At 34.0% G+C, this 20,872-nt stretch overlaps 2 protein-coding genes across 3 annotated transcripts in view; both read left to right on the forward strand.

Annotated features, from left to right (window-relative positions):
* The window catches only part of LOC306659259 (uncharacterized protein), a 32,789-nt gene extending 20,487 nt beyond the window's left edge, over positions 1-12,302 (forward strand). Inside the window, exons 10-13 of one of the 2 annotated variants that reach the window (XM_079136679.1) lie at positions 993-1,023; positions 5,256-5,319; positions 11,514-11,565; positions 11,661-12,302. In XM_079136679.1, the coding sequence (XP_078992805.1) occupies positions 993-1,023; positions 5,256-5,319; positions 11,514-11,565; positions 11,661-11,890 (377 nt within the window). In that variant the 3' untranslated portion in view covers positions 11,891-12,302. The remainder of the gene's footprint in view (positions 1-992; positions 1,024-5,255; positions 5,320-11,513; positions 11,566-11,660) is intronic. The other variant, XM_079136680.1, reaches the window with a different exon arrangement.
* Positions 12,063-20,872, forward strand: part of LOC306658963 (uncharacterized protein) — a gene marked incomplete at its 5' end in the record, with an annotated part of 142,810 nt that continues 134,000 nt past the window's right edge. Inside the window, 3 exons of the mRNA XM_079136235.1 lie at positions 12,063-12,086; positions 19,904-19,949; positions 20,045-20,208. Coding sequence (XP_078992361.1) covers positions 12,063-12,086; positions 19,904-19,949; positions 20,045-20,208 — 234 coding nt within the window. The remainder of the gene's footprint in view (positions 12,087-19,903; positions 19,950-20,044; positions 20,209-20,872) is intronic.

A 20,872-nucleotide genomic window follows, 5' to 3' on the forward strand; every position in this document is an offset into this window, starting at 1 on the left:
TGAATCTGTATAACAGTTTTTATAGTATGTTAATTTTGACAATATTAAATCTGCCTTTCCAAGAATAAGAAAGGTCTTTCCTACTCCTTGTCCTTTCCTCTCTTCTCCTCCAACTCCTTCCTTTATTTATATTCTCCTTGAATTTATTAATAGTTCTATTCAAGTATTACTAGCATATCAACTATTCCTGGACAACTTGCGACTGTCTCCTCAGAGGTTACTTGTAAGCTTCTGTAAGACAATTACATGTGGATCAGAGTAATCAAACTTATAAGAGTGGATCAGAGTAATCAAACTTATCTTTCCAGTGGATCATTCTGTTTGAGGAAAAGTCTTATTTGCATCACACGAAGAGAGAGGAAATAGCTGGCACTAAGAGATTAGCAAAAGAGAATTAGTGAGATTAATCTCATGGATTTCTATTAAGCACTTCTCAATGGAAAACTGGGTTTTCTTTGTAAGTATTTGTCCCCTGGTCTGTTTCTTGTATTTTACCATGCTAGTAAGCATAATTCCCACAGAACTAGCTTCCTTGTGGTGAGGTGTTTCATCCTAACTAGTTTTGATTGAAAACCTGGAGACACTGTTATGTACCCATGACCCAATAAGTATAACCCTTATAATTGTTCTACTGACTATTCCAGAAAACTCCTGCTATTTGTCTGGCACTGTTAGTTATATACTAATGATTTTGCTTGTCAGTCTTTTAGCATTCACTTAGGATTATGGGCATGGCATGTACACATCAGTTTATGAATCAAACATTGATAAATGTTGTTCTTTGTCCTTTCTTTTGATAAATCCCAAAAGAGGGGACATAAGAGTTCTTCATGCCTTAATTGCCTGTCACTAAAATAAATAATTTTCATTCAAGAAGAGTGGCTAGGAATGGTCCCAAAGGAATACTTTGTAACAAAATATCAGCATCATATCTTTTACTATTTCATATTTTGTGTACTGTTGATTAAATTTACTGTTTTCTTTAATAACAGATGAGAATGCTGAATATGAAACTTCAAGACGGTAGGATTTTATAGATTTACAAATTGTATTTGTTAAGTACTTATAGCATATAGAGAAAAGGAGGAAGTTTGGAGTGTTCTGTTTTTAGCTAGAGAGCCTATCATGTGCCTGGCACTTTTTTTGTTGTTGTTGTTGTTGTTGTTATTGTTGTTGTTGTTGTTGTTGTTTGTACCAGGGATTGACTCCAGGGATACATAGCCAGTGAGCCATATCCCCAGTTCTTTCTTTTTTTAAATTTTATTTTAAAACAGGGTTTTGCTAAGTTGCTTAGGATCTCACTAAATGCAGAGGCTGGTCTTGAACTTGGGATCCTCCTGCCTCATCCTCCCAAATCACCGGAATTAGTGGATGCTCCACCACACCCAGGCATTTGTTTTTTCTTATAGTAATCACAGCAGCTTGAAACTATCTGCATTATTATAGTCTTTATTTACTAATGAAACCACTGTCATTCAGAGATTTTGACTGACTGCCCCATGATTCCCTAATTAACAAGTAGCTGACCTGTGATTTGACCTTCTATAAGCTTAGCCGACAAATCTATTCTCTCATCCCTGTGCACAGTTTGATAGAGACCCGTGTGCCATTAAGATCAAATGTTGATCCATACCAGACAAATTCGTAAATTCAATCTCAGTTATGTGTTCATTTTGATTCAGATTTTACCTGGGAAGTCTGAATATAGTGCAAGTTTGTCTTAATATTTTGTATAGTTGCATTGGTAACCATGTACCTTTTTAAACATCAGATCTTTTGGGAAAAATCTCACATAGCTATGATTATAGGACCATGGATTTCACATGAACAAAATCAAGCAAGTCTTGGAATAATTATTTTATTGGAAGTGTGGAATGGGATGTGTAGGTCATGTTATGTCACATTATATTAATAATATTTGGAATCTTTTTAGAAAGATACTTTATTGATTTCTCTATTTTCTGATTGTTCAGTTTGGATTTCCCTTCAGGTTACAACCCCTGTCTAGTTCTATCTAGACACCTCTTTCTTTATAGTCTTTTTACTTTTATATGACAATAATCTTTTCTTGTTTTTTTATTGTTTCATTTTTTACTTTCCTCTTCTAATTTTGTGTTTCTGCTGATATATTAAGAAAATTCTGTCGGCTAAGTATTTTTTTTCTACATACAGACTCAAGCACCCAGAGATTTTAGGATTTCAAGGAATCTTAGCAACCAAAGTCCCTCCTAGTACTTCATAATGTGTTTAACATCCTGGCCAAATGGTTGCTATGATTAAAAACTTACAACTTAAAAATATTAAATTAATTTTCTGTATATAGTAAGTGGCCATAGTAAGATTTGAACCTCAGATTCCTTAATTATTAGCCCAATATTCTAGAATTTTACTGTTCTGTATGTTTTTTTTGTTCATTTATTTTTTTTTTTGATTTGTTCCTTTAAGTTATTCATGATGATAGAAGTCACTTGATAGAATTATAAAAACATGGAATATATCTCATTCTAATTCAACCCCCAGTACCTCTTCTCCCTGCCCCCTAACCCCAGCACCCCTCCCTATATTCCACTGACCTTTCTACCATTTGTCCATTGATATTTTAAAAATTAATATCTTGCAGATGTACACAATGGCTTCACTATTGGATATTCACATATATACATAGGAAAATTATATCAGATTCATTCCAGTGTCCTCCCTCTGATCATCTCCCTCCCTTCCCTTCACTCCCATTTGTCTATTCCACTGAAATTCTATTTTTTTAATACTTTCCCCCTTTATATTGGATTAGCTTCCACATACCAGAGAAAATATTTGACCTTTGGTTTTATGGGAATGGCTTATTTCAATTAGCATGATATTCCCCAGATCCATCTGTTTACTAAAAAATGCCATCACATCATTCACTATGGCTGAGTAATACTACATTGTGTATATATACCTCATTTTCTTTATCCGTTTATCTGTTGAAGGGCACCTAGGATGGCCCCATAACTTAGATATTGCTCTGCTATAAACATTGATGTGGCTGCCTCAATGTAGTATGCTGATTTTTGTTCCTTTGGATATATACCAAGGAATATTATGATTGGGTCAAATGGGGGTTCCAGTGTGAGTTAGAGGAATCTCCATACTGCTTTCCAGAGGGGTTGTACAAGTTTGAAGTCCCACCAATAATGTATCAGTATGCCTTCTTCCCCACATACTGGCCAACATTTATTCTCAGTAATTACTTCTATTCTCAATAATTTTCATTCTTGTTGGAGTGAGATGGAATCACAGTGTATTTTTAATTTGCATACAGCTGAGTGCTTTAAGAATAGAATAGGAGAGTGTGTCAAGTGAACACAACTGAAAAAGAGTGAAGTTATCCATGATCTTCATCTAGAGGATCAGAATGTAAGTAATAGAGGAAGGACAAGTTTGAAGAGGAACAATGCTGAGTTTTGGAGGCATAGGTTTTGGAAAACAGATCAGAATATAAGGTTTTATGGCCAATTTGATCAAGACCAAACAAACATTAATGACAGAGGCCGTTGAGAGCTATCTAGAAAGACATATTTGAAAATTGGTGCCCCGGGGAGGGCTGAACATGTTGTTGCGTTCTTTTTTGTTTATTGGAGGAATGGGGAAAAATTCAAGTTTCTTTGGAAGGATGTTAAAATAACTTGAGCCACTGGGAAGAATCCCCAGAGCAGAGAGGAATGTGAGAATGGCTTAGAGTCCCTCAAGCATCATGGGACTTGAAGTTCCTGAACTTCATGGTTCTACTTCCCCTAACAGATATTTGCTCACCTTCATCCAACTCACTGATACCATTCCTACTTAGGGTAGGGTAGGAGTACAATTGATTGGTAGAGCCATCATGAAGGTTCAGTCGCATAGTTGGGTAACATGTTCATACTGAGGCCAGTGAGTGACACTCCATTGAGCTCATCTTCCAGGAGCAGGGAGATAGATCTCCCACTCTTGGTCCTTTGAACCCAGTCTTATTTCAGGAATCTTCATCTTCATAGAATGAAGATTTAAAAGTTGGAGAGGGTATTTGGAGTGGGAGCCCACAGGAAGGAAGTTATTTAGATTGTACTTAGGGTAACAGAGTATTCTACTTTGCCAACAGTCTTTGCCCTTGAGGGTATGAATACCTACAGAATTTTGAATTACTTCTATATAATGTGGTACTGAGTAAGATAGGACCTACATAAGAAAATGAGTTGGATTTTATAATGTAGAGGCCCTCCATCTCTCAGAGAAAAATATTTTCAGTAACAGTATGCACATTTGTTTTTCACTATTGTACATTCATCCTTCAAACAATTAAAATGGATCAGGTAACCTCCTATGATATTTCTTGGTAAAGGGAAGCAATAAGTTCTTTTCCGTAGGTGTTTTCCATGCTGAAGAACTTAACCTGCCATTTTCAAGTTAATCTGGCTTAGTCATTGATCCCTGGGAGAGACAAGGATGAAGGAACAATGTGTCTTTCTACCTAATCTGGGATATCAGTGTTTGTTTCATTTCAGGTAATAAAAATGATTTCCATCATCACTTGTTTTTTCAGTTCAGCCTTCAGGATGATTTTTAAAAACAGTTTATTCTCAGGTTCAGTCAACATATTGGCCATCATCTTTGAAATGGAACTAATAATGCTTTCATTTCATATTACATAGATTGGGAAAAGTGGAGGCAGAGATAAGTTAAAAAAAAAAAAAGATTTCTAAAAACAGAGGCATTTCCTGGTAAATTGATGGAGCTGGAGAATATCATGCTAAGCAAACTAAGTCAAATCAAAAAACCAAAGGCTGAATGTTTTCTCTGATATGAGAATGTTAATTCACAATAAGAGGAAAGGGGTTAGGGAAGAACAGAGTTACTTTATACTAGGTAGAGAGGAGTGAAGGAAGGTGAGTGGGTATCAGAGTAGGAAGGATAGTAGAGTGAAACAGACATTATTACCTCATATACATATATGAATGCATGACCAATGTGATCCTACAATATGTAAAATCAGAAAAATGAGAAATTACACTCCATTTACGTATGATCTATCAAAATGTATAAATCCATTCTGCTGTCAGGAACAACTAATTAGAACAAATAAAAATTAATTAAAAACACAGAGATCGTATGTTAATTATATCAGTCTAGAAACCACAATTAATAGAGTGATATCCAGACATTCACCAGCTTTTATTTCTTTGAAAACCTGGCTTACTCATTTTTTGTTATTCATTTTTGCTGTAATGATTGTCCAGTGAATCTGGTCCTGTTGAAGCTGAAACTATATCCAAAGGGGGTGACAATAAATCTGATACCAAGGTAAGGTGCACTTTTGTGAAATTAATGTTCTTGCTATGAATTTTGTGAAGTGTGTACCATTAAAATTAGCAGTGATCTTCCTGTTATTTTCTATTGGAATTTTGCAAAAAAAAGCAATATTATGTGGACTTCAAATTGTTTTTCTTTTTTTGATTTAAATAGCAGTAGTCTACAAACACTTAAGGGTAGTAGGCTCTGGAAAATAATGTACTGGGAAATTGTAATAATTCAGGAATTGCATTAGGTAGAGGCTTCTAACTGCAGAGAAATAATGAAATTTGGTCAAGGATTCTTTTATTTCATTTAGTTTACTGTTACCTACGTCCTAGTTTTTTTTTTTTTTTTCTCTGAAACACTTATATTTTAGTATCATCTTATTTTGGAAAGAGCTTTTTCTCTATTTCAATCCTTGGTTCTATGTTTACACTAGAATAATAATAAGAATTGTGAAAATTTAGAAATTTTATATTATTTTTTCAAAATTTGTATTATAAAGGGTATTGCTCCATGTTTTCTGAGTACTTCCATTAAGAGAGTATTTAAATCTCTTCATCTATATGAAGGATTTATTCTAAAAAATAATAACCAGTTCTAGAAGCAAAGAGTCTCACTAATCATTTTGTGTAACGTTAATTTCAGATTGTTTTTGTATTGTTGTGTTTTAAAATATCCACTCCAAGATCTCATGTCACATTCTAAGATTCAAATTTTAGAAGTTTCTGTACTTATTTATTTAAATGTTCATTTTAATGTTTTTTTGTCACTCAAGAATTACTGAAAGTTAGAAAACATAGTTTTGTTTATCTTGGAGCACCTAGGATACAGATTTGAATGTAAGAAAGTTATTGATACATTTGACATGAATAAATGGGCAAAGAACAAGATTTCTACATAATGAAGTTTTCTACATAATATAACCATGAGGTAGCTAATAATTAGGGTTTGAATTTCTAAAAATATGGCTTAAATTTATGTTCTCTTCTAAGTTTATAGGAGGTAAAATTTCAGGTTACACTGAAATAATGTCATAAATTGGAAGCAAACAAATTAGAGAAATGTCATATATATTGAACTAGATTCTAGAATATCAGTAGATTCTTCCAATGCCAAGTTTAGGTTGTGGTTTTAGATTATAATACCTTAAACTTTTTTTGACATCCCACCCATGTGCTATTTAGATATGTCTTTTACCACTATACAAAATGCATGACATTTTAGAATTCTGATGACGAGTTCTTAAGAAAATTTATGAAATATTTCTTTTTTCATTTTTCTTTATCTCTTCTGATAATGATACAGATTTCATGTAGAGGTTTATAATAATATTTAACCATTGAATTACTAACTTTATAGTAATAAAACTAAGTACTTTGTTATAGAAATATTAACCAAAAAACAACCATGGTATAATACATAGCATTATCAGTATTTATTATTATTATTATTATTATTTGTGGTTCTGTGGATTGAACCCAGGGTCCTGTACATGTGAGGTAAGCATTCTTCTAACTCTGCTGCATCCCCAGCCCTATCAGTAGTATTAATTTGAAAAAAAAGGCTGAGTTGCATTTCCTTCAATACTTTCCTCTTAATTCCTTTCTTTACTACCTTACCTTAAACTCTTATTCAGTTTGTAGGTCCTATCTCTCTCTTTTTGTTTATTCCTCTTCTTTGTCTTTTTAAAAATTATTTATTCCTCAGCTCAGTATTTCTTTACAGAAAACCTTTTTGTTAGAGTCTGTGATTTGAACCATCTCTGTAGCCATTGGTGGTCCTTGTATTGTCTTCTGTCTTCTTCAATTTTGTTTTCATCATTCTGAGATTTTGCTTGTATGGTTATATCACCTCCTTGATTCGGGTTATTCCTATGTACAATTTTTCTTCTATTGTGGGTGTAGTTATCCAGATTTCATTCTCATTTGTTTTTTTTTATTTTATAGATAAATTATTTATATTTTTATGTTGATTTTGTTTTCAGGTACTTTACTAAATTTTTATCTCATCTTAAATTCTTCTGGTGGAGGCTTTAGGATTTTCTCAAAGAAGATCAGATATTCTGTAAATAGGGATAATTTGACTTCTTATTTTTAGATCCTTGTCTAATTGCTTTGACTAAAACTCCAGATGCTATTTTGGGCAGGAGTGGTGAGCATGCACCTCTTTTTCATGTTTCTGCTTTTAGAGGAAGTACTTTCAATTTTTCACCATTCAGTGTGCCATTGGCTTTGGATTTGGCATACATTGCCTTTGTAATACTATAGCAAGTTCCTGCTGTTCCTAGTTTCTTAAGACTTTTCTCATGAAGGACTCTTGAACTTTGTCAAATGTTTTTTTCCTACATCTATTGAGATGATCATGAGATTTTTTGTCCATCTTTCTCTTCGTGGTGAACTGTATTTATTGAATTGCATTTGTTGAACCTTCCTTGAATTTTTGGAATTAAACCAATATTATGATATTATATGATCATTTAAATGTGTTGTTTGAAATTGCTTTCAAGTATTTTATGAGGGTTTTTGCAAATATGTTCCTCAAGAATATTAGTAAATAAGTTTCTTTGTTAGTTTTTTCTTATGCAGTTTTCCTATAAGAGTGACACTGGCCTCATAGAATGTGTTTGCCAGTTTCCCCCCTTTTCTATCCCATGTAGTTTTGTGAGAAGCATCAGTGTTAGGTCTCATTTGATGGTCTGGCAAAACTCTGCCATGAATGTGTCTGGATCTTGGCTTCCATGTTTGAAATGCTTTTCATTAGTTCTTAAATATAGTGACATCTTATTGGTCTGTTTAGATTTCCTATATCCTTTTGATTCAATTTGTAGGTCATATATGTCTAGAAATTTAGCCATTTATTCTATGTTTTCTAATTTTTATAATGTAAGTCATCCTGCTAGGCCTCTGAATTTCCCATTTATTAGGATTTCACTTTTCAAAACAGTCCTTAATGGTCCTCTGGATTTCAGAAAGGTGTCTAAGATACACTTCTTTTGTATGTAAATTTTATGATTTGTATCCTCTGTGTCTTTACCTTATTTGGTTCAGGGTTTATTGATCTTGTTTATCTTTTCAAATTCTCAACTCTTTGTTTTATTTATCCTTTGTATTGTTCAATCATTTTCTATTTCACTAATTTTAGCACTAATATTTATCATTTCTTTCTTTCTTCTAAATTTGGAGTTGTATTGTTCTTGTTTCCCTAATACCTGCAGATTCATCTATAGGTTATTTAGTTGAGATTCCTCTGATTTTTTTAAGTTACTTAGCCATACTTATAAATTTCCTTCTTAGCACTGCTTTCATTGTATCCCACAAATTCTGAAATGTTTTTCTCTTTTCAGTTGATTCTAAGGATCTTTTAATACTTACCCTGATTTCTTTGATGACCCATTCATCATACAAAAGTACATTGCTCACTCTATAATCATTTGTATGATTTATTTTTTCATGATGTGGTTTTGAAATGTTATTTTATTATGATTGGATAATATGTAAGGAATTATTTTGATTGCTTTGTGGATTTGCTAAGGATATTCTTTATGGCCCACTAGAGAGTTTTAGAGAATTCTATGAAAAGAATGAGTATTCTATTGACTAAGGAAATATTTCATAGAGATCTGTGAGGTTTCTATGATCAAATTTACAGTTGAACACACTAGGAACTGTTGATTTTTTTTTGTCTGGATGACATAGCAATTGGTGATAGTGTATATTGAAGTAGCCCATTCTGATTTTCTGGGGCCCTTCTGTCCCTTTTGAGCAGTTTTTGTTTCATGAAATTGGGGGCACTGATGTTTGGGGCACAAATATTTACAGTCATTAAAACTTGTTGGAGATTCCTTTTGCCTTTTATAGGTAGTTAACTTCCTGTCACTTCTGACTCATGGTGGTTTGAAGTCTTTCGGAAAATATAAGAGAGATAAAAATAAAAATAGAATAAAATGATTTTAAAAATAAAGTACTTGATTGTGTACCAAAGACCCAAAAATAAAATAAAGAGCAGAACATTAAAAAAAAAAAAAAAAAAAAAAGAGAGAGATACTGTTTCTTGCCTTTGGCTTCCATTTGTATGAAATGGAAATACCATTTTCCATTCTTTCATTCTGTTAGTCTCTTTGAATGTGATGGGTATTTCCTGCATTCAACATATAGTTGGGTCTAAAGGTTTTTCATTTCATGTTCCAGTTAATATCTTTTAATTGAGAAAGGAATCCCATTTATATTCAGTATGAATGCTAGAGAGGTATGAATTTCTTCATTGCATTTTTTTTTTTAAATTGCATTTCCTGATAATTCACCTTTCCTTACCTACTCTAGTGAGATTTATTCTTTGACATGCTCTGTGTCTGGTTTTTATCTTCTTTAATGTGTAGTATTGTTTTGATTACTTTGAGCAGTGCTGCCTTAGTGACCATGAATTGTGTTAGTTTACTCTTATACACGTGATTTACAGGTATTAATTTTGTATCCTGCTAGTTTGTTTTATTTGTTCATGAGATCCAAAATTTGTCTGGTGCATTTTTTTTTTTTTTTTTTTTTGTGGTGCTGAGAATTGAACCCAGGGCCTTGTGCTTGTGCTTGACAAGTAGGCACTCTACAAGGGCTGGGGATATAGCCCAGCCCAGGTCTTCTAAATAGAGAATCGTGTTGTCATCAAACAGTGATAGTTTTAGCTCTTCTTTTCCTCTATGTATTCCTTTTCTCTCTCTTTTACCTAATATCTCTGACTAGAGTAACATGGACTGTGTTGACAGAAGTGTGGTGAAAGAGAGCATCTTTGTCTTTTTCCAGTTTTTAGAAGAAATGCTTTCAATTATTCTCTATTTAGAATTGTTTTGGCCTTGTTTTTAGCTTTTCCAACAGTGAGGTATATTTTGACTCTCATGTTTTTGACTTTTGAATCTTTATTTTGTCAAATGCCCTTCCTACATAAATTGAGATAATCTTGTGATACTTTTCATTATATCTATAGATTTCCATATGTTGAACCAAACCTTCATCTGTGGAATGAAACCCACTTAAACATGGTGTGCTATCTTTTCAATGTATTTTTATGCGATTTACCAGTATTTTATTAGGAACCTTTTGCATTTATATTCATCAGAATTATTGACCTGAAGTTTTTCTTTGATGTATCTGTGTCTGGATTAGGAGTAAGGGTGATGATAGCGTCGTAGAATGAGTTTGGAAGGATCCCTTCGTTTACGGTTTCATAGAATAGGTTGAGGAGGTTTGATGTTAGTTCTTCATTGAAGGTATGGTTGAACTCAGCTGAGATTCTGTCAGGTCCTGGGCTTTTCTTGTTGGGAGACTTTTGCTAGTATTCTGAACTTCATAGTTTGAAATTGATCTATTTAAATTTTCTGTGTCTTCCAGGCTCAATTTTGGTGGGTAATATTTCTCTAGAAATTGTGAATATCTTCATGATTTTCCATTTGATTGGATTATAAAGTTTTCAAAATAGTTTCTGATTATCTTCTGTATTTCAGTGTTATAGATGATGATATTTCCTTTTACTCACATATTTTAGACAAGTGAATTTTTTCTTTTTTTCTCAGGTTAGCATGGTTAGCATGGCTAAGGATTTGTCCATCTTATTGTTTTTTCTTTTTCCCAAAGATTCAACTTCTGTGTATAATTGATTCATTTTAAACTTTTTTGTTTCCATTTCATAGATTTTTGGTTATGATTTTAATTATTCCTTGTCTTGTGCTGCTTTTAGTTTTGATTTGTTCTTCCTTTTCCAGGTCCTTGAGATGTAATGTTACATTATTTATTTGGAGACTATTATTCTATTCTTTTAATGAATGAGATCAGTGCTATAAACTTTCCTCTGAGAACCACCTTCAGAGTGTCTCAGTGATATGCATATGTTGTGTTGCTATTCTCATTTACCTTTAAGTATTTAAATTTCATCCATGATTTCTCTTGCTATTCATTGGTCATGCAATAGTGCATTGTTTAGTCTAGAGGGGTTGGTGTAGCTTCTATTTTTCATTATATTGTTGATTTCTAATTTCATTCCCTTATAATTCGATTGTATGCAAGGACTATCTCTAATGGTTTGTAGGCACTAAGAGTTGCTTTGTGGCCCAAGATATGGTTTATTTCAGAAAATAATCTGTGTGCTGGTGAGAAGAAAGTGTACTGAATGCTTTTTCATTGCACTTATCATTTTTTTTTTTTTTTCCCTTCTAGGATGTCCGTGAAGGAGAAGTATGTGGAAATTCCCGGCAATCCAAGAATGAAGGTAATTTCTTTGAAGACTGCCCATTGTTGTTCTGTTTGTTGACTTGAAATTACAGAGTTTCATGTATATTTTGATTTGTTTTATTACCATAAAAGCAAAATGTGTCTCTAAGAGAGAAGAAGATCAAGACTTGCATGACAACAATGATTCGGAGAGTGCAACGAAATGTGTGGTTTCAGCCCTTCGTACTAGACTCATCAAAGTAAAGAGCTTACATGAGACCCCTCCGTCGTCCTCCTCCTCCTCACCTGACACAAATGTAAGGCGGCTTGTCATACTTTTTTCCCACCCATTTTTTAACATATCATCTCCCATATCCTCATAATGATGACAGTGATCCTAGAAAGAAATATAAGGCCCCTACTAGTTCACAATGGCATGTAAGTATGAGAGACCAAGAGAAACATATGCGTAGGATTGAGATGTGTGGAAGTTGGTGGGAATAAACAGTTGTCAGGTATTGTATTGGGGAAAGAAAGAAATAGAAAGAAAACCAAATGAACAGCTTGGTGAATCTGAAGGTGAGAAGGGAGAAAAATGGAAAGTATTCTTTAAAAGAGAGCAAAATAAATATCTAGATTGAGTAAGAGAGTGAAGAGAAAGGATATAATACAATCACAAGGAACGGAGTGGAGTTAAGGATGGCAGAAACTGTAGACTAGATTCTTCTGAAAGAGTTGAAGTTCATTTAATTAAGAAGTGAAAGAAAATGAAGCCATTGTAATAGTTGCCTGATAAGGGGCTTTGCTGGAGGCCAGTTTAGTACCTGCTGAGAGTGAGTGAGGTGTGCAGTTAGTTTTAAGCGGTCCTGGTCCTTCATCTGCTGTTCCTCGAGGCCTCTTTGGAGATGCAGCGGGCAGAAGATAGCAGGTCTTGAGGGCGCAGGGCGAGCGGGCTTTCCACTGTGTGCCCAAGCACCCAATGTACACACATCTTGAGGAGTTAACTCCCACAGTGACAGTGAGAAGCAGGGTCAAACCAACCAGGCTGAGTAAACGTGGATCAAACCTGAAGCTGCTTCGTTAGGCCCCAAATTTGTATTTTTTACAGTACACGTTGATAACGTGGGACAGTGACCTCCCAAACTACACGTTGTGGTTCAGATTCAGGGATGGATTTTGAGGACTGGTCAATGTATTGTTAAGTTGGTCAGACTGAGAAAGAGTAGTTGCCCAGGGCTGTGGAGTGGAGTTAGTGTGGAATGGAGAGTGACCGCTAAGGGCTACAGTTTTGGGGTAAGGGGCTAAAATTGCACTGTAGCGATGGTTGCACACCCTATAAATTGTATGGTATATGAATTACAACTTTTAAAGTTTTACTTTAAAAAAGATGAAAATGAAATTCTCACTTCTTTTAAATTCATGGAGTATTTATGTAGTTCTGATGTGGATAGTTGTGTGAATGGATTCTGGAATCAATGAACATCTTTTCATTTAAGTTGACAAGTAAAGGAAGGGAAGGAACCAGTCACATAAATGTCTAGGGGGAAGACATTCTGGACAGACTGAACATTTTTCTAGATTCTTTTCTCAAGATTCTGGAGTGAATGGGAACAGGGTTTCAGAATATATCACCACAATCATTTTATGATTTTAAGGTATGGAAACATGCAAATATATGCCTACACATTTTAGATACTTAATAAATAGATTACCTTACTTCCCTTTTTAAGACTTGATATAATTATTTTATGTTACCACTAACGAAATATAGACTGAAAAGGATGAAGTTAGCCAAAGTTTTGTACCGGTGCACATTTTTTTTTCTAAAGAATAGAGGGTTCCCTGTGGCATATATGTATATGCATATAACTAACTTAGTTCAAGAATGTCACTCCCTAAATATAGCAATAACATTCCTTCCTGGGTCCGTGCATTTCTGCACCTCACCACTAATGTTCTTCCTTCAACTTTCATAGTGAGCATTTCCCCACATGACATGTTTCCTTCTGAGTCTTCCTTATTTTGTTTAACATTCTGCTGCCCAGTTACAACCATTGTCCTACACATGACATAATTTCTATGGGGGGAATAATAGTCTTTTGTATGTATGATGGCAATAGTTTTTCTACAAATAATAGGATATGTTATTGTTGGAAATATGCTATTTCTATTTTTTATGAGTAAACTCCACCCTGATTCCCACAGTGGATGTAATAGTATGCATTCTCACCAACAATGTTGAAAAACTCTTATTCCCCACATCCTTATTAGTGTTTATTATGTGTAATGTTTGAACATTGCCTTTCTGCATGGGGTAAGTTAGACTCTTGGTGGACTTTTGATTTACATGTTCCTTTTTACTAGAGATAGTCATTATTAAATCATATAAGAGTTGACTGAATATGTATTTTCCTTTGTGAACTATCTATTCATGTGCCATTGCTTAAACGACTTGTTTCTCCTTCCAGTGCTGGTATTTTTCAGTTGTTTATATATTTAGTATTCTAATCATCTGTCACAGAGTAACTGGCAAGGAACGTCTCCCATGTTATACACTTTCTTCTCACTCCATTAGTTGTTTTCTTGGCTCTTCATAAGATTTTCTTTTGATGCATTCCACCTTGCTGTTATTTCCTCAGCTATCATATTCCTCTACATAAAGTCTTAGTCTATGACTATATGTTGAGGTATTCCCCTGCATTTCCTACAAGGTTTGTAATGTTCGTATTCTTTTATCTAGGTTTTCTATCCCTTTGGTGATATCTTGTACTTGGGGGAGCAATAGAGATGAAGTTCCATTCTTTTGCATATGGATATCCAGTTGACACATTGCCATTTGTTTTGCTTTTGTAGTGTATTAGGCTTGCACATAGGAGTTGGATTCATATTGATACTATCATTCACGTATGTTATTTAACCATTCATACCCTGATTCCCATCTTCCCTTTTCCTCCAAACTTATCTTCCTCTTCTCTACTTGTCTACCTTTTACTTCTTTATTTATTAAATTTAACTGGTGCTTTATAGATGTACCTAAAGTTGGGATTCACCATATATTTATCCATGAAAATAGAGTAATTTTGTCAAATTCATTCCACATTCCCTCTCATTCTCTAACCCTCCTCTCTCCCTCTCCCTATTTTTCTGCTCCACTAATCTTCCATTTATCTCCATGATATCCATCCCTACTTTGTTCCTTTTAGTTTGGCTTAGGTTCTGCCTTGGAGAGAAAATGTTTCAACACTGATTTTTTCATATGACGTATTTCATTTAGCACATTATTTTCCTGTAACATCCATTTATTGGCAAATGGTATAATTTCATTTTTTAGAACATAGGAAAACATCTTCATGTATATATAATATATTTTTTAATTCATTCAGTATGTCTTGGCTACTATGAGTTTGCTGGAATAGATATTTATGTACTTCAATCCCTTTTGACCTGCTGATTTTATAACTTTTGGGTATATATCCAGGAGTGGAATAGATGGATCGTATTGTGGTTCCTTTATAGTTTTTTAAGGAATCTCCATTTGTTTTCCAGAGTCATTGCACTAATTTGTATTCCCACCAACAGTGTGTGAGGGCACCTTTTTCTCCACATCCTCACCAACATTTATTATGTATATTTTTGATGGTTGCCATTCTGACTGGAGAGGAAATGTCTGAGTAGTTTCGACTTGTGGTTAATGTGATTGCTAGAGATTTTGAACTTTTTTTCAAATGTATTTGAACATTTGTGTTTCTTCTTTTGAGAAATGTCTGTTTAGTAATAATGAATTGGGTTAATTGTATTTGTGATGTTAAGTATGATATTAATGCCCTCTCAGAGGAATAGTGGACAAAGATTTTCTCCTATTCTGAAGATTCTTTCTTCATGCTCTTTATCTTTTGCCTTGCTGCCAGCCCCTTTAAAAAATAAAAAAGATAAAAGCTGTCTTTTTTGTACATCTGTTTTTGGCACTTGTGTCCAAGAATCAGATAAGCGTAGCCAATTGAGTCTGTCTCTGTATCTTCAGTCAATTCTGGTTTGTGTGTCTGTTTTAATACCAGCATCATGCTATTTTCCTAACTACTGCTCTGTGTTTTGCTTTGAAATTGGATATTGTGATGCCTTCTGCATTGCTTTTATGTCTCAGGTTTCCTTTGTCTATTTTTGGTCTGTTTTTCATCCATATAGATTTCAGGATAATTTTTTCCTAATGCGTGAAGAATATCACTGGGTTTGATAGGAATTACAGTGAACTACTTTGTGTGTGTTGATATTTTCCCAATGCTATGTCTTCCTTTTTAGGAATAATAGTGTCTTCTTCAATTTCATTTTCATCATTCTTCAATTTTGCTTGAGTAGTTGTATCACTTCCATGTTTGATTTATTGCTATGTATATATATATATTTTTTTTCTATTGTGAGTGGAGTTGTTATCCTTAGTTTGTTCTCAGTGGGGTTGTTTTTATTGTATAGATATATTATTTATATTTTTATGTTGATTTTGTTTTCAGCTACTTTACTAAACTTGTTTATCCTAGAAAATTCTTCTGGTGGAGCTTTTAGGATCTTCCAAAAGGGGATATGATAGTCAGTAAATAGGGATAATTTGGCTCCTTATTTTGTATTTCCTTCCCTTGTCTAATTGCTCTAAAATTTCCAGTGCTGTTTTGTACAGGAGTAGTAAGCATGCACATCATTTACTTGTTTCTGATTTCAGGGAAAATAATAATAATAATAATAATAATTATTTCCTTGTTATGTTCTTATACAGTTTTCATACAAGCAAGATATTGCCCTCATAGAATGTGTTTGCCTGTTTCCTCCCTCTTCTCTCCCATGTAATTTTTTGAGGAACATCAGTGTTAGTTGTCCTTTGATGGCCTGGGAAATTTCAGCCATGAATGTGTCTGGTCCTGGGTTTTTGTTTTTTGGAAGACTTTTCATTTTTACTTCAATATAATGACTTGCTATTGGTCTGTTTAGATTTCTTGTATCTTCCTGATGCAGTTTTTGTAGGTCACATGCCTAGAAATTTATTTATTTATTTGTTTCTTTTACATTTTCTCATTTTTGTAATGTAAGTCATCCCATCAGGTCTCTGGAATTCCCTTTTATTGGCATTGAAATTTTCAACATAGTCCTTAATGGTCCTCTGGATTTTAGAAAGGTTTCTTTTCAAGATCCACATTTTTGTCTGAATTTATTCATTCATATCTTCTGTTTACTTTGGTTAGTTTAGTTCAGGGTTTATCAACTTGTTTATCTTTTCACAGAACAAACCCCTTGATTCATTTACCCTTTGTATTGCTTATTCATTTTCTAATTCATTAAATTTGGCACTAATACTTATCATTTCTTTCTTCCTACTGGATTTGGAGTTGGATGGTTCCTGTTTCCTTATGACTTCAATATTTACCTTTAGTTAGTTTAGTTGAGATCCTTCTGATTTTCAGGTACGTAGTTATTTATAAACTTCCATCTTAGCCCTGCTTTCATTGTATCCCACAGATTCTGGATGTGTTTCTCTTTTCAGTTGATTCTAAGGGTCTTTTGATACTTCCCCTGATTTCTTTGATGAGCTATTCATCCTGCAAAAGCATATTGCTCATTCTTAGAGTGCATGGATTCTGTCTTTTTGGTTGGTGTATTTTTGAAATTTTATTTTGCTCATATAATATGCAAGGAATTAATTTGATTGCTTTCTATATTTGGTAAGAATAGCTTTTATGGTCAATATAGAGCCTGTTTTAGAGAACATTTTATGAGAAGAATGAGTATTCTACTATTGTCTGAAGAAATATTCTATAGACATCTGCAAAGTTCTTTTGATCAGCAGTATATCTGATCTCTGTAGCAAGTGTTGAATTTTAGTCTGGATGATATAGCTATTGGTGAGAGTGGCATATTGAAGTGACCCACACTGGTATTCCTGGGGCTCATCTGTCCCTTTTCTTTTGAGTGATTTTTGTTTCATGAAATTGGGGGCACTGATGTTCATGGCGTAAATATTTACAGCCATTAAACTTCTTGTTATATTATTCCTTTTACCAGAAGGTAGTGATGTTCCTTGTTATTTCTGGCTCATGGTGGTTTGAAGTCTTTTGGCAAATATGAGAAGAGCTACTGCTCCTTACTTGTGGCTTCCATTTGTATGAGATGGAAGTACCATTTTCCATCCCGTTGTTCTGAGTCTCTTTGCATGTGTTGTGTGTTTCCTGCAGACAAGATACAGCTAGGTCTTGATTTTTTCATTCTGTATTCCACTTACTGTCTTTTAATTGATGAATGAAGCCCTCTTACATTCAGTATGAAAGTTAGAGTGGTATGTATGTCTTTGTATCATTTTACTTTATTTTTAATATTGGATTCGCTCATAATACAAATTTGCTTATCTTCTCTAGTGATATTTATTCTCTCACATGCTCTATTGTCTGATTTTCATCTTCTTTTATATATGGGGTTCTTTTGAGTACCTTCAGAAATGCTTCCTTAGTTGTCATTAACTGTTTTAATTTACTCTTATGCAATTGACTTATTGGTGTTAATTTTGTATCCTGGTAGTTTTCTGCATGTGTTCATGAGTTCTAGAATTTTTCTGGTGCAGTGTTTTGCTCTTCTACATAGAGAATCACATTGCTAGGTTTAGCTCTTATTTCCCTACATGAATCTTTTTTCTTTCTGTTATTTGCCTAATAGCTGTGGCTAGAGTGATGAGGATTGTTATACAGAAGTGGTCAAAGAGGGCGTCCCTGTCTTGTTTCAACTTTTGGAGGAATACTTTCAGTTTTCCTCCATTTAGAATTATGTTGGTCTTTGTTTTAGAATAAATAACTTTTGAAATGTTGAGGTATGTTTATACTCTCCCTTGTTTTTCTTGTGTTTTGAACCTTCATTTTGTCAAATGCTTTTCCTGCATCTACTGAGATAATCATGTGATTCTTGACATTATATGATTTGATGTGGTGAATCACATCTATTGATTTCTGTATGCTGAACCAACCATTCATTCCTGGGATGAAACATACTTGGTCATGGTGTGCTACCTTTTTAATGTGTTTTTGTATGAGATTTACCAGTATTTTATTCAGAACTTTTGCATGTATGTTCATCAGGAGTACTGGGCTGAAGTTTTCTTTCTTTTATGTGTGTTCATCTCGTTTTGGAATCAGGGTGATCTCAGCTTCATAAAATGAGTTTGGAAGGATCCTGTCCTTTTCTTTTCCATAGAATATTTTGAAAAGTATTTATATTAGTTCTTCATGGAAGGTCTGGTTGAACTCAGCTGAGATTCCATTGGGTCCGGGCCTTTCTTTGTTGGGAGGCTTTTGATAGTATCTTGAATTTCATTGTTTGAAATTGATCTATTTAAATTTTCTAAGTCTTCCAGGCTCAATTTTGGTGGGTTATCTTTCTCCAGAAATTTGTCAGTATCTTCATAATTTTCTATTTGATTGGGTTATATGTTTTCAAAATAGTTTCTGATTATTGTCTGTATTTCAGTGTGGTCCATGGTGACATTTCCCTTTAAGTCACATATTTTAGACAATTAAGATTTTTCCTTCTTTCTCTGGTTAACATGGTCAAGGGTTTGTCAACGTTATTGTTTTTTTTCACCGAAGAACCAACTTTTGTCTATCATTGATTCATTTGAAACTTTTTTGTTTCCATTTCATAGATTTTGGTTCCGATTTTCCCTATTTCTTGACTTGTGCTGCTTTTAGTTTTGATTTGCTCTTCCTTTTCCAGGTTCTTGAGGTGTAATATTAGGTTATTTATTTGGAAACTTTCTATTCTTTTTTTTAAATTGTTTTTTAGTTTTTACAGACTGCAATTTGTTTCATTGTACACAAATGGGGTACACCTTATCATTTCTATGGTTGTGCATGGTGTACATTCATATCATTCATGTAATCATACATGTACATAGGGTAATGATGTCTGTCTCATTCCACCATTTTTCATACCTCCTACTTCCCTCTCATTTGGAGACTTTCTATTCTTTTAATGAATGAGATCAGTGCTATAAACTTTCCTCTGAGAACCACCTTCAGAGTGTCTCAGCGATATGCATATGTTGTGTTGCTATTCTCATTTACCTTTAAGTATTTTTAAATTTCATCCATGATTTCTCTTGCTATTCATTGGTCATGCAATAGTGCATTGTTTAGTCTAGAGGGGTTGGTGTAGCTTCCATTTTTCATTATATTGTTGATTTCTAATTTCATTCCCTTATAATTTGATTGTATGCAAGGACTATCTCTAATGGTTTGTAGGCACTAAGAGTTGCTTTGTGGCCCAAGATATGGTTTATTTCAGAAAATAATCTGTGTGCTGGTGAGAAGAAAGTGTACTGAATGCTTTTTCATTGCACTTATCATTTTTTTTTTTTTTTTCCCTTCTAGGATATCCGTGAAGGATGTGGAAATTCCCGGCAATCCAAGAATGAAGGTAATCTCTTTGAAGACTACCCATTGTTGTTCTGTTTGTTGACTTGAAATTACAGAGTTTCATGTATATTTTGATTTGTTTTATTACCATAAAAGCAAAATGTGTCTCTAAGAGAGAAGAAGATCGAGGCTTGCATGACAACAATGATTCGGAGAGTGCAACGAAATGTGTGGTTTCAGCCCTTCGTACTAGACTCATCAAAGTAAAGAGCTTACATGAGACCCCTCCGTCGTCCTCCTCCTCCTCACCTGACACAAATGTAAGGCGGCTTGTCATACTTTTTTCCCACCCATTTTTTAACATATCATCTCCCATATCCTCATAATGATGACAGTGATCCTAGAAAGAAATATAAGGCCCCTACTAGTTCACAATGGCATGTAAGTATGAGAGACCAAGAGAAACATATGCATAGGACTGAGATGTGTGGAAGTTGGTGGGAGTAAACAGTTGTCAGGTATTGTATTGGGGAAAGAAAGAAATAGAAAGAAAACCAAATGAACAGCTTGGTGAATCTGAAGGTGAGAAGGGAGAAAAATGGAAAGTATTCTTTAAAAGAGAGCAAAATAAATATCTAGATTAAGAGAGTGAAGAGAAAGGATATAATACAATCACAAGGAACGGAGTGGAGTTAAGGATGGCAGAAACTGTAGACTAGATTCTTCTGAAAGAGTTGAAGTTCATTTAATTAAGTGAAAGAAAATGAAATTCTCACTTCTTTTAAATTCATGGAATATTTATGTAGTTTTGATGTGGATGGCTGTGTGAATGGATTCTGGAATCAGTGAAGATCTTTCCAAGTGTGGCATTGAAGCTGACAGGTAAAGGAAGGGAATAAATGTCTAGGCGGAAGACATTCTGGACAGACAGAACATTTTTCTAGCATTCTTTTCTCAAGATTCTGGAGTGAATGGTAATAGGGT

The sequence above is a fragment of the Sciurus vulgaris genome (assembly GCF_902686455.1).
Source record: "Sciurus vulgaris genome assembly, chromosome: 4".
Lineage (NCBI taxonomy): Eukaryota > Metazoa > Chordata > Mammalia > Rodentia > Sciuridae > Sciurus > Sciurus vulgaris.